Source organism: Oreochromis aureus, linkage group 3, assembly GCF_013358895.1.
Source record: "Oreochromis aureus strain Israel breed Guangdong linkage group 3, ZZ_aureus, whole genome shotgun sequence".
Taxonomy (NCBI): Eukaryota; Metazoa; Chordata; class Actinopteri; order Cichliformes; family Cichlidae; genus Oreochromis; species Oreochromis aureus.
Genome location: NC_052944.1, coordinates 44,604,903 through 44,618,958, shown reverse-complemented (window position 1 = coordinate 44,618,958; position 14,056 = coordinate 44,604,903). Strand labels below are relative to the sequence as shown.

General features: G+C 43.9%; 1 protein-coding gene across 1 annotated transcript; it reads left to right on the top strand.

Moving 5' to 3' along the window:
* Positions 1-2,104: 2,104 nt before the first annotated feature.
* Positions 2,105-2,797, top strand: LOC120438198 (tripartite motif-containing protein 29-like; the record flags this gene model as incomplete). Its single annotated transcript, XM_039608652.1, has 1 exon — positions 2,105-2,797. A coding segment is annotated over one exon (693 nt), but the record flags the coding sequence as incomplete, so codon positions are not given.
* Positions 2,798-14,056: the final 11,259 nt, after the last annotated feature.

The window sequence follows — 14,056 nt, the reverse complement described above, 5'->3', positions numbered from 1 at the left end:
CCCTTACATGTGAGATCCCTCAAGGATCTATCCTTGAGTACTTTTTTCCCTTTAAATGGGAAAACATTAGGCTCTATTTTCATAAAATATGAAATCTCATTTCACTGTTATGCCGATGATTCTCAAATCTACTTTGCTCTCAAAAAAGATACGCTTTAAAAGTTTTGCTAGACTGCCTCGATGACATTAAATCATGGTTTGCATTAAAATTTTTTGAATGTAAATGATAAAAAAAAAACAGATTTTACTATTTGGAAAAAGTGACCTTGGCCCTCCGGGGAAGTCCAGAACTCCCTTGGCAAAAATATCTGGCAGTGTTCTTTGATGGCAGTATTTCATTTAAGAAACAAATAAATTCTGCTGTAAAAGCCAGCTTCTTCCAGCTCAGGGTCCTTGTAAACATTAAGAACATTTTATCATCTGCTGAATTTGGGAAAGTGATTCATGCATCCATTTCATCCAGGCTTGACTGCTGTAATAGTCTTTATTTTGGTATCAGCCAGGCTCTGCTCTCTCGTCTTCAGCTTGTTCAGAATGCTGCAGCCCGACTCTTGACAGACACACATAAACATGACCATATTTCCCCAGTCTTTTGTTGTTACACTGGCTTCTGTACATTCCAGAATTCATTTTAAGATTTTGTTGCTTGTTTTGAAGCAATAAAACAAGCAAGAGTATCACTTCCTGTTCCAACACACAGTGGTGTTTTTATCTACGTTGACACTGCAGGTCTTAATGCTCAATTCTGATTTTTTGATCAAATCCCATTTTTTTGTCTGGTTGTTCATACTACAAATAAAATGTGACAGCAAACGCGCTCTAGTGTGAACGTTCACGGCCCTCAAAGCGGCCCGCAAAAGATGACGTCGCACACAACGCGCTCTGTTTAGACCCAGACCAAACTGTTTTGTTTGACTGATGGCCCTTAATATAAAGACTTGTTTCGGACTTTACGTTTCCTAATTTTGCTTTAAGTTATAAAGTTATTTTGTTATTTACATATGGCCTAATAATTATCCTTACTGCTGTTTTAGAGAGGAGCGCTGCTTCAAAGGATAGTTTCAGATTTCTGTCAGAATCTGCAGATTATACAGTACAAATAAAATGTTCACGTTTCTCCAACGTTGTCTTCCCAACAGTTTCACTAACATCTACACTGGATCACCAGGAAGAGTTCGCGATGTCTTCTCGGGCGCTTCTCCGGGGCTGATAATTTGCGTCTGTCTTGTGTCAGTGACGTAAAAAATGGATTTAATGCGACATGACCATTCAAACAGCAGTCGCTTTTTAAAACATCGGATATGCATCGGATTCAGTATCACATACGAAAGTGACCTGTGTCGGGTTTGAAAATATCGGATTTGTGCTGTTCACACTGACATACCATGATCGGATATGGGTCGCATAGGGTCAAAAAAGTCAGATTTGATGCGCTTTCGCCTGCAGTGTGAACGTAGCCTTAGAGTAGCTTATCTGCATAGCAATTTAATTGAAAACTTTTAGATACCGCCTTTTTTCATAGTATACTCTTCACGCGCTTCATCTAAAGCACACTCTCTGTGTACTCACTACCTAGTTTATTGCCGAAGTAGTCACTCACTGTGGGGGTGTCCAAATTCATGGGCTGCATCCTCCTGAGGCCGCATTTGTAGGCCGATTACGTCACAGCGACGCGACGAAGGCTGTCCAAATTCATAGACTCGTCCGAATGCAGCCGACAAATGCATCCTCCTTCTCCCCAAATTTGAAGGATCAGTCGGGTGTGTCCTCCGTGGCCCACCATATCCCAGAATTCCTAGCGCGGCCCAGCAAATTCCAGTTTCCAGCAAAGGCGGCTGCTACTAAGTTTTAATGTTACTCTTATTACTCTTTCTGGGTCACAATATAAACTTTTAACATATTTTCAGGTGAGAATGTAGCTGTGTAAACTTGAAATATCTGCTCGGTTTATCAAGACATCACATATTTGCAAAAGTGCTCCGACGTTTTTGGAGATGTGTGTTACCCACCAGCTCGAAGTTTCTGGGATGAAGAGGACAGGAAGGGAATCCACAGCTGCCCTCAGTGCAGGAAGACTTTCACACCGAGGCCTGTCCTGGAGAAAAACACCATGTTAGCAGCTTTAGTGGAGCAGCTGAAGAAGACTGGACTCCAAGCTGCTCCAGCTGATCACTGCTATGCTGGACCTGAAGATGTGGCCTGTGATGTCTGCACTGGGAGGAAGCTGAAAGCCATCAAGTCCTGTTTAGTCTGTCCAGCCTCTTACTGTGAGAAACACCTCCAACCTCACTATGATGCAGCTCCATTAAAGAAACACAAGCTGGTGGCCCCCTCCAAGAAGCTCCAGGAGAACATCTGCTCTCGTCATGATGAGGTGATGAAGATTTTCTGTCGTACTGATCAGCAGAGTATCTGTTATCTCTGCACAATGGATGAACATAAAGGCCATGAAACAGTCCCAGCTGCAGCAGAAAGGACTGAGAAGCAGAAGGAGCTCGAGGTGAGACGACTAAACATCCAGCAGAGAATCCAGGAGCGAGAGAAAGATGTGAAGCTGCTTCAACAGGAGGTGGAGGCCATCAATGGCTCTGCTGATAAAGCAGTGGAGGACAGTGAGAAGATGTTCACTGAGCTGATCCGTCTCATCCAGAAAAGAAGCTCTGATGTGAAGCAGCAGGTCAGATCCCAGCAGGAAACTGAAGTGAGTCGAGTCAAAGAGCTTCAGGAGAAGCTGGAGCAGGAGATCGCTGAGCTGAAGAGGAAAGGCGGCGAGCTGGAGCAGCTCTCACACACAGAGGATCACAACCAGTTTCTACACAACTACCCCTCACTGTCAGCACTCAGTGAGTCTACACACTCATCCAGCATCAATATTCGTCCTCTGAGGTACTTTGAGGATGTGACAGCAGCTGTGTCAGAGACCAGAGATAAACTACAGGACATTCTGAGAGGAATGGACAAACATCTCACTGACAGTCACTGAAGTGGATGTTTTACTGTCACCACCAGAGCCAAAGACCAGAGCTGAATTCTTAAAATATTCACATGAAATCACACTGGATCCAAACACAGCAAACACACATCTGTTATTATCTGAGGGGAACAGAAAAGTAACATCTATGAACCAACAACAATTTTATTTTGATCATCCAGACAGATTCACTGGATGTTATCAGGTTTTGAGTAGAGAGAGTCTGACTGAATGTTGTTACTGGGAGGTGGAGTGGAGAGGAAGAGGAGTTTGTGTAGCAGTTGCATACAAGAATATCAGCAGAAAAACTGGCCTAAATGAATGTTTTCTTGGATACAATGACAAATCTTGGGCATTATATTCTTACACAAACAGTTATACATTTTTACACAACAAAGTCCAAACTGTCCTCTCAGGTCCTCGGTCCTCCAGAGTAGGAGTGTACCTGGATCACAGAGCAGGTATTCTGTCTTTCTACAGCGTCTCTGAAACCATGACTCTCCTCCACAGAGTCCAGACCACATTCACTCAGCCGCTCTATGCTGGACTTCGGCTTTTAGATTATGGAGCCACTGCAGAGTTTATTAAAGAGATGTAAGATAAGTCTTTATTAGTCCCACTTTGGGGAAATTTGTTGTGTCACAGCAGAAAGTGGACAGTACAAAGTTACAGCAGCAAAAATGACATATATAAATTAGATATAGGCTAGCTGCTGGGATAGGCTCCCAGATTTTTTTCCCCAGATTTGAAGGATGGCTCGGGTGTAGCCTTCGTGGCCCAGCCTGTCCCAGAATTCATAGCGCAGCCCAGCCAATTCCTGTTTCCAGCGGCGATGCTTCGCTGCTCAGGTTAAACATGATATATAAGTCACTTAGGTAACTTCAGAAAACTGATTAAACAGAAGTGTGAGATGCTAGCGAGTTTAGTCCAATGTCCCGTAATATTTTAGGGAGCAAGGAGCAGATGGCTGAGTTGATTAAATTCCGTGAGACAACTGGTGACACAAATGTGAAGGCCAGACTGTCCCATTTCATAGCTGCTCACATCTGTTCTACCCAGCCTTCGAAGGACCCGCCCTACGTGGACCAGGTAGGGCGGGTCCTTCGAAGCATGCTACCCCTGAATTTGGACACAGCGAGAGTCTCCTGAATGCTGTGGGAGATGTTACCCAACAAGGATGACAGCTTAGCCACCATCCTCCTGTCACTCACCACCTCCACTGGGTCCAGAGGGCATCCTAGAACACAGCTTCCCCTCCGGATCAGCCTGTTCAGTCTCTTCCTGTCCCCCCAGTGGAGATGCTGCTGCCCCCACACCACAAAAGATGGCTGAGGCCACCACAGAGTCATAGAAGGTCTTTAGAGTTGGGCCTTTCACTCCAAAACACCTGAGGCTCTGCAGCAGGTACAGCCTGCTCTGCCCTTTTCTGTAGAGGGTGTTCAGATGAACACCAAGGTACCTGTAGCTATCCACAGCCTCAATGTCTGTAACTTTCATGTTTAGTGGCTGCAGTGGAGGATGTTTGTGCCTGCGGAAGTCTACCACCAGCTCCTTGGTCCTTCCAGTGTTTATCTGGAGGTAGTTCTGCTGGCACCAGTCCACATCAGTCTAGTTAGTGGTTTTATTCTGTAGTTGCTGTAGTCGAGCTGCAGTGATTCATCAGTTAGTCAATGATTGGAGAATTGATTGTTTTATATCAGAATCAAAATTAAAATACTTCATTTATCCTTAAGGACATTATGTGGGTTACAGTGGCTCCAAGAAGAAATTTTAAAAACAATAGCAATAACAGATTAAGGCTACGTCCACACGTACACAGGTATTTAAAAAAAAAAAAAATCCCATCCACACTTGCAGTTTAAAAAAAAACTATCTCTGTCCACATGTAAACATCAAACTCTGTCAAGAACATGCCAAATCCTAGCCATGTAGAAATTCTGGCCAGTCAAGAAGCCTGAACTCAGGAATGAACAAAATACATAAAGCATACATAATTGTAATTTAAAAAACAAATTTATTCAAAACCGACGTAGGTATTTAGGTTGTGGGAGCATCTGTGTTGAATGGAGAAGTTCACTCTGACACCTCCGTCTTTCTAAATGAAGGGACAGTGACTGCATGTGTACATGCAAGCATGTAAAACTGCAGACAGTATTTTGTTTATATCTGTGTGATATGTAGAATTTCATCTCATGTAAACAATAATGTGGCGTACAGCGTGACATCAGAAAAGGTGCAAACCTCTGACGTTGAGTCATACGTTGAGGGTTATCTAGGCACAACCCTATTGCTGGAACATTAAGACAATTCTACTACACTGGCAAAACAAGACGCAAGTCGGCAGGTTCTTTGGGTTGCTTGTGCACGGGGGAGACCCGAGTCGAGTGTTGTTCCGCCCACTTGACCTCCGTCGGACTCTCAGCCATGTGTGTGTGTCTATGTATAGGTAGGTGTGTGTGTGTGTGTGTGTGTGTGTGTGTGTGTGTGTGTATTGGGTCAAAGGGTGACCCTGTGAAGACTCCCCACACCTGCCGGCACCAGGGAGTCCAGCATTTCACTTAAACAAAGGGCTCTTACACTCAAACAGATATACGTGTGTTTGCTATACCATATATCAGAAAGAGAAGATACAACCTCTCTCATGACCTTAGGAGGTGTGTGATCTATGCCAGAACACCTAGAAAGAGGAGTGAACGTACTCACCTTTTCACAGTACACAGGGTTGTTGCAGACCTCCTAGGATGAGACATTCCCTCAACCTACAATGATTATATACTTCTAAACAAAAATGATTATATGTTTCAAAAAAAACATCATCGGTTCCATGATGCATTGAGTTTTTCCTTTCCAGTCACCTTTCTCACTCACTATGTGTTAATAGACCTCTCTGCATCGAATCATATCTGTTATTAATCTCTGTCTCTCTTCCACAGCATATCTTTATCCTGTTTTCCTTCTTTCACCCCAACCGGTCGCAGCAGATGGCCCCGCCCCTCCCTGAGCCTGGTTCTGCTGGAGGTTTCTTCCTGTTAAAAGGGAGTTTTTCCTTCCCACTGTCGCCAAAGTGCTTGCTCATAGGGGGTCATATGATTGTTGGGTTTTTTCTCTGTATTTATTTTTGTGCTATCTACTGTACAATATAAAGCGCCTTGAGGCGACTTTTGTTGTGATTTGGCGCTATATAAATAAAATTGAATTGAATTGAATTGAAATGAACCTTATTCTCCATAATCCAGACAATCTGTCTCCCTTCCTATTCTCAGACTCTGCAAACACACCCAGGTTCCACCATGTGCTATATTCAACCTCAACATCCCAGCTGTGATTACCACAGTCAAAGCCTTCAGAGCCCAGGACAGAGTAGAACCGATCGAACCTCTCTGGGTTATCAGGAAGCTGTTGTTCATCTCCTCGTCTCACACTGGTTAGATCCTCAGATAGGATGAGTTCTGGATGAGCAGTGTTTGGGTCCAGAATGATAGGAGTGTAGGAGACCATGTCCTTCATGTTGTTCCAGATGTTGAAGGTCAGATTGGCCAGGTGTTTGGCCTGGTTTAACAGAGCTTCTGAGGGCAGCTGTGGATCATCCAGCAGGGGGCAGCGCTGGACTCTTTCCACTGCAGCCTTGTAGTTGTTCAGGAATGGGACGTCTTCAGCTCTCAGCTCCTCCTCTGTGGCTCTGACTATGTCTGAAAGAGCAGCTATGTCTCTGCTTAGAGCCTCTGCCTGCTCCTTCATCATCCCACTCTTCTGCTCATCTTCCTCCCTCACTGCAGCCAGCCTGTCCTCCTCTTCCTCTGCTAGAAACTGGCGAAACCTCTTAAACTGCTTCTTAATTTGACTCTCTGTGTGTCGGGCCTGGACATTAATGTGTTTTGCTATTTTAGCAAACTTTACTTGAGGTTCTGCACAAACCTTCAACTTCTTCTTTAAGGCCTCCAGAGTTTCCTGAAGTTCCTTCCTTTGTTGTCTTGCAGCTTCATCGATGGGTCTGAATCTGTGGTTGGTGTGTTTTTCTGAGTCTCTGCAGACGACACACACTGGCTGCTGATGGTCCAGACAGAAGAGTTTGAGTTTCTGAGAGTGCAGACTGCAGAGAGCCTCTGAAGCTCTCTGATCTCTCTCCTGTAAAAAATAAACATGGGTGCTTTCATGTGTTTAGTGGGGAGAACACCAGTCATCGGCTCATTAATCATAAATCCTGTGGACTCTCCTCATTTTTCAGGCCGTCATTCAGCTTTTAGGAGACCTGATGAAATTCAGTTTGTGCTCATTTAGTGAGAAATATTTAATTATCTAACTATGATGCTGTGAATCACTGTTGTTTGAAATTTAAGATCAGCTAAATGTTTTTTTCTGTGGAAAAGTTCACACTTCATTTGAATATTTCACATTAAAAGCCTGGGAATAGCATCCCAAGTTGAAATACTTTTAATGTTCGAAAAGGAACTGTTGGGTTTATGTATTATTATTGTCATTTATGCTTAGAAGTATATAACTGTTTGTAGATTGATAGAGGTTTGATCCTTAGCAGTCTGTAAAGACTCTGTGTGCCTTCCAGAGTGTTCTGACATGCACACACACAGCCTAAGGTCACGAGAGAGGTCCTACCTTCTCTTTCTGATTCATACTATAGGAGGACACCTACTCTGTATCTGTTTGAGCATAAGAGCCCTTTGTTTAAGTGAACTGCTGGACTCCCTGGCGCCAGCAGGTCTGGGGAGTCTTCACAGGGTCACATTTTAGCACCACACACACACACACACACACACATACCTATACTATGGACACACTGGTACTCTTTGTTCACATGTACACCTAAGTACGATGTCATATGTTAATGAACCTATGCATATGCATGTAACCACAATAAACGGGAACTACAGGGAACCTGCCTGAGAGTCCAACGGAGGTCAAGTAGGCGGAACAACACTCGACTCCAGTCGGGTTTCCCTCGTGCACGAGCAACACAAAGATCTCTGGTGACTTGCGTCTTGCTTTTTGCTAGTGTAGCAGAATCGTCTTGCAGTTCCAGCAAATAGGTTTATGCTACAAACCTATCAGGAACATCTTCCAAATTAAAAGTCTAATAGACACCAGTTTAAAAGGTTATCCACTGATGCCAGTAATAAAGGAATCTGTTAGAGTGAATTGTTAAATGTTTGTCATTTTTATGCTTGCCAACTCTGATGGAAGGGATTCCACTGTCCTCCCCCCCCAGATTCTCGGGGTTCTGGGTAGGGGGCTGTAATGTTTTATTGCAGATACATCCTATCTGGAGGATCTACTTCTTTTGATGTAAGCTTCCTGCGTTTACGACCCTTTGGTCAGCAGGAGGTCTACCCCACCCACACACACACACACACACATTCCTACTTACATATAGAAGTTCACACATAAACATACAATGCCTTAGAACCATGGGGGCGTTGCTTTGCTGTTTTGTGTGAACTGTCTCTCAATAAAAAGCCAGCGAGAGGAGGCCATCATCGGGGTCACTGTCGTGCTGGACACAGATGAGAGGCCTCCCTTGCGCAAGTGTCGATCGAACACTGTTGCCTTGTTTTTCTTTCATGGGAATAAGTCCTGGATACAGCGGGGTCTGAGTTAAGACCCAACATTTATTTGGTCCTCCGAGCTGGAGCCTAACACATCGCATTCACTGAGGAGAGGAGAGGGCGCCACCGCAGTCTGCTAGCAGCCATCGTCTGGGACGATTGATGAAAGCCCTAGTACTTTGCTTTGTTCTAGGCCGGAAAGTTTGCGTCTGAACTCCCTCGGGATGGATGGCGATTGGCGGGAACCAGAGACTCTTCCCATGAGCGAAAACAACACGAACAGTGAGTAGAAAAGGCCTTATGCGTCACTGAGACTGCGCGGGCAGACGCGGGTCCAGGGGGCGCTGGTTTGCGCGGGTTACACGCGAACCTAAAACAATAGAGGCTACGTGACCGTGCGGTTTCTCGCAGGAGCGGGAGTGCGCCAGCCGTGCGGGAAGGTCGCAGGCTACTAAAAAAGCGGCTCCGTAGCTGCGCGGTTTCACGCGCGAGCACGGGAGTCGGTTGGACTGTGCGTTTAGGACGCAGGTCCATGAGAGCTGTGCGTGCAGACGCATAGCGATAGGCCTATGTTGTGTGTGTGCGGGCCAGGCGTGGTCTGCGTGAGTGTGGCTGATTGTTGTCTTGTAATGGAGACTAAACTGAGTAAGTCTGCCTTGAAAGAGGATGAAATACACTGCAAAGTTTTTTTATTGGGCAGCACGTGGTGTGTGGATCGTTGAAGAATAAAGTGAAATTGTGCTCTAAGCAGAAGTGAGTGTGAGAGTGTCTGACGTCACGGTGTGTGTGAAAAGGTATCCAGCTGGGGCAGACGTGATTCTGCAGGTCACCTGCCCAGCGGACAAAGAAATAACATAGTTATGTGGTGAATGATAACACGAAGAGTGTTTGGTGTTTCTCAGCCTGAAACAGCTGTAATGCTACTTTCTGTTTTGAGAGAAGGATAGTTTAAGAGAGAGAGAGAGAGAGATGTGTGTTGTTTTAAGCAGTGATGAGATTAATGAAAATGTGATGAGAGGAACACAAAAACATACAGAAAATACATTAACTATACTAACCCTACATGCATATACACAATAAATGATACTCATGAAGACCAGACAGCATCTTAAGCATGAGATTCTGTTTGTCATCTTGTCCAAGTCACTAGTAAGATGAAAGTGATACATAGACTAGTGGACTGAATATTATAGGAGGACAGATGACTGCATCATAGAGGAAAACAGAATGCTGATGAGGGGTTTTAAATGAGTGAGCTGTTTGTGAGTTTCTGGTGTGTGAAGAAGTTTTACCATGGCACACATTTGGTTACATGAGAAGAAACTTATTATGTGATGAGACAACAGGGTTATGCTGTATGTTGTGTATGGCTGATTGGATGAATGTTTGAGATTGATCTAGCTGTTGATTTGTCTTTTGTTATTAAGTTGAGCCTGCCAAATGGGTTGTTACGATTTATCCCCCTGGCATGAAAAACACGTGTCATGACTTAAACAAGGCCTTTCTTTCCTTTGCTTTCCTTTATTTTATTTCCTTTCTTTTTATTTTGTTACTTTCATGGTGCACTGAAGGTTTCGTTTGATGATCTCTGTTTGAGCAGAGATGCACGATTAGAACAGAAGCGCTATACGACTCGTTGTCGAGAAAACTGTTGCGAAAGTGAGCTTCTCCAAAAATTAAAATGGGCTTGGGAGAAAGCCACTTATTTGGGACAATCAAAAAACAAGTCCCTGCAAAAAAGGATTCAGCGACGGAATCCGATTCTAAAGTTTTCTTTTTTTTTTTTTTTGAAATGACGTCATTGCTGGCAGTAGAAACTTATTGCGTCACGAGAGGTTCTGCTGTCAGCAAATAAAAAAATGAGTGGAAAAACTGACTGACAAAAGCTGACAAGACTGACTGACTTAACACCATTGTGTGAAGTTAACCCCCACCTGGCAAAGGTGTGGCTGTATCTCTGTGTGTGTCTCTATTGCAGGAGCAGAAGGAGAACACAGGAGGAAACATGGGTCACATGACTATGTGAACTCTGCAAATTTAACCTTTTTAGTTTAAAATTTTCTGTGTCTGTGAATTTACCATGGGTGTGTCATTAACTACTTTGTGTTGCTCACAGAGATTACTGTGAGAAAGAGTGTATACTGAATGCGCATGGCGCTAACATTTACCTTTCTTTTTACAGCAGATGGTTAATCATGTGATTTGATCATGTGATTTATAGCAGGATTTCTATCACAGGATTACTGAGATTTTGTGTGAAGAAAACTGTGGTTACAGGCTGTGTGTTGATGATGAAATTACACTGTGTTGTTGAGAAAATGTTGAAAATTACAGGGAAGAAGTGAATACAGTGTGGGATATATTGTGTTTTTCTCACAGTAGAGTGTTAACTTTATGACCATTCACAGCTCCTCTGGAATTTGGATGGCCAACACCTGACCACCAGGATGAACTGTGTGTTAATGTTTGTTTTTCTTTAAGAGTGCTTGTAAAGGATTCAGCACAGACAGACAAGTGACAATTGAACAAATGTGCAGTGGTTACAGAATAGTTGAATGTGGGGCTCATTAGCTGGCCACTATTGAGCTCACAGTGATAAAAATGAGTGGAGTGACAAACTTAAGGAAAGTCACCGATTAAATTGTGGAATAAATTGGGATGATTCATGATTTGGGACACATTATGATAATAATAATAGTGATTTAATGACTGGAGAAAACTTGCACATGATATTTGTCTTTTATGCTGAATACTTTATTACTCGTATGATCTATAGTTTGTTGGAAATGTGAAGTTTGATTTAAAGACTTTGTCTTCCAGGATACAGGCTCCAGGTGGAGCTGGGAGTTAAACAAGCTAAAGATTTAATTGCTGACTAATGTTTTTACACAGGGTTACAGGTTGGAGTGAAGCTGCTCCAAGGGACAAACCCTGGAGATTGTTTTAGGGAGACTGTGCCACATTCTTGTACATGTCTCATTGGGGAGTTGACACATGGCGGAAGCCATGTGGCGAGAAGAGTGTCATTTTTAATTTGCAGATGTCGTGAGGTGCCATGACGAGAAAGAGTGACTGAGGAGATCGTCCATAAGATGGGAGCTGAAGCCTGGAGAGAGGCTTCAGAAGGATCAGAGATCACCTTCAGCACAGAGAGCTGTGCTACTGGGCTTCCAGGAGATCGTCATGAGGAGACTCTGCACAGCAAAATCTTAAATAAGCTGAAAGACTTTCGGCGTTGGCGTTGAGGAAGACAACTAAGGTGTACGACGTGCTCTGCCTTTAAAATCTTCAGCAACGTTGAATCGTGAGAACCTGAGGGAATGTGCCAAGCTCCAAAAGTGACAGCGCAGAGGAGGTCCAGCGATGGACTTGTGGTTCTGTGAACAGCACAAATGCCAGGTGACTGTGAAATAACTAACAGCACTTTTCCAACAAGTGAAACCAGTAACTTCCTATCCTAACAGATTAGCTCTAGTTGCTTGTGCTTTACCTCCATGCATGAGATCAGTATGTGCAGCAGCTTAAGCTGTGCAATGTTCCAGGAAATAGTTTATTTCACCTTTTTGACACTGTTAGTTCCACACGAGGTAGATGTCTACTACTGCAGACTAAAATTACATTTCTGTCACCTACGAACGCTTATCTTTAATGTTACTGTTACTCTCACAACCATACATATTACCATAAAGTGATGCACAATTCTGAATCCGTCAACCTTTTGCCAACGAAAGAAGAGGGCACTTCTCATGAGTGTAGAGACCACGTAGAGAAGGAGTTTAAGCCGAGGGATGACTTAATAGATGTGCCACTTGGTGAGGGAAAGGTTTGGTTTGTTGATGGTTTGAGTTTTACAACAGTAGAGGGACAGGCTAAAACAGGGTTTACTGTAGTAGATAGTGAGAAAGTTATCTGTACAGGACAACTAGCCTGTTTCATATTTGCTCAAGCAGCAGAGATAGTTGCTTTAACGGGAGCGTGTAAAGCTGTAGAGAAATAAGATGTGACAATATACACTGATAGCCAGTATGCATTTGCTACATTACATTTCTTTGTAGTACAGTGGGTGAGATGAGGTGTGACAGCCTCTACAGGGAAACCTGTAGAACACGCCAAACTCTTGCAAAATCTGCTGGAGGCAGAGTTTTTACCCAGTAGGATTGCCGGTTGCAAATGTGTAGCACACATGTGAGGAAAGATCCAGTTGCATTAGGGAGTGCTTTTGCAGATAAGATCACAAAAGAAGTGACTTTAGGAGAACATGGTGTTAACATTTTAGCAATGCAACACCACCAGACGTTGCCTATTATGCGAGGTGCACTGGTAGACATGCAGGGCCACTCACCTACTGCAGGGAAACAGTTGTGAATTACAGTAGGAGCGAGCTTGCAGGATGGTGTTTGTTATCTGTGTGATAAACCAATACTGCCTTAGAAGTTGTATAAGACTGCTGCTATTTTGCGCCATGGGCTTTGCCATGTCGCAACAGGAGGGAGATGAGTAGTTTATACTTTAAGATTAAATACCCTTAAAAAAAAAATTTTGCAGGTCATGTATGATATGTTGCAAGCACAATTCTCGGGGTAATTTGAGACCTGTGGCAGGAAGACCGGGTACAAAGGGGGGGGAAAGCCTCCAGGGCCCCTCGTCTCAATCCGGTGAAGAAACCAACTGAGCCACAGGTACTCATCAGAATGGCTGGGAATGTGCTGTGCGCCTTCTTGTGCCTGTGGACCCAGAGTGGGATGACAGGAGCGCACTGGGACAGAGCAAATCACACCCAGTACCCGCATGGGGTTTTCAACAACTACTGGTGGCAGTTTGTGAACACAACCGCTCACACAAAAGAACGAGACCAATGGCTATGCTTGTGATGCCACTGGCTACACATTCTTCTGGACTGTGGCCATATAGCATCACTGAGAGCGAGACAGTTTGTTTGGTTGCCTTGGCAACACATCCAGGAGTAAACATATTTGGAACACTGCCAACTTTTCAACTTCTGAACCTGAATGGACGGTTGATTCACCAGTAGCTGGGACGGTGAACTGCTCTGGTACGACAGACTTGATAGTCTGACTCAAAGTATCTGACTTGCTGCAGGACATTGAAAAGCTAAATGAACTGGAAACAGGCCAGTTGCCTATGTGTACTGAAGGGCAATGGATTAGTCCAAGTTGGAGATTTACCATGAAATTTGTGCAACATCACGTATTCTTTGTGTCCTCTGCAAGAAGGATGCAAACAGAGAAGCCTTTTGTCTACATTTACATCATGAACACTTCCCTAAGCTGGTTGAGGTTGTGAGCCAAGAAGATCAAAACACCTTGATCCAATTTTCTTTACAAAGCTTTTCCTGTGGTGACAACAGGACAGGAGAAGAGTTGTAAATGCGGATAATTTACCAGTTGACTCTAACCCCCACAGGATGCCTATAGTGAAATGATCTGGGGGTTGATTGGAGTCATAAAGAAGGGTGTTGACCAGGCTACAGCTTTGAAGTTAGCTGAGAGCCACATGGACAAACGAT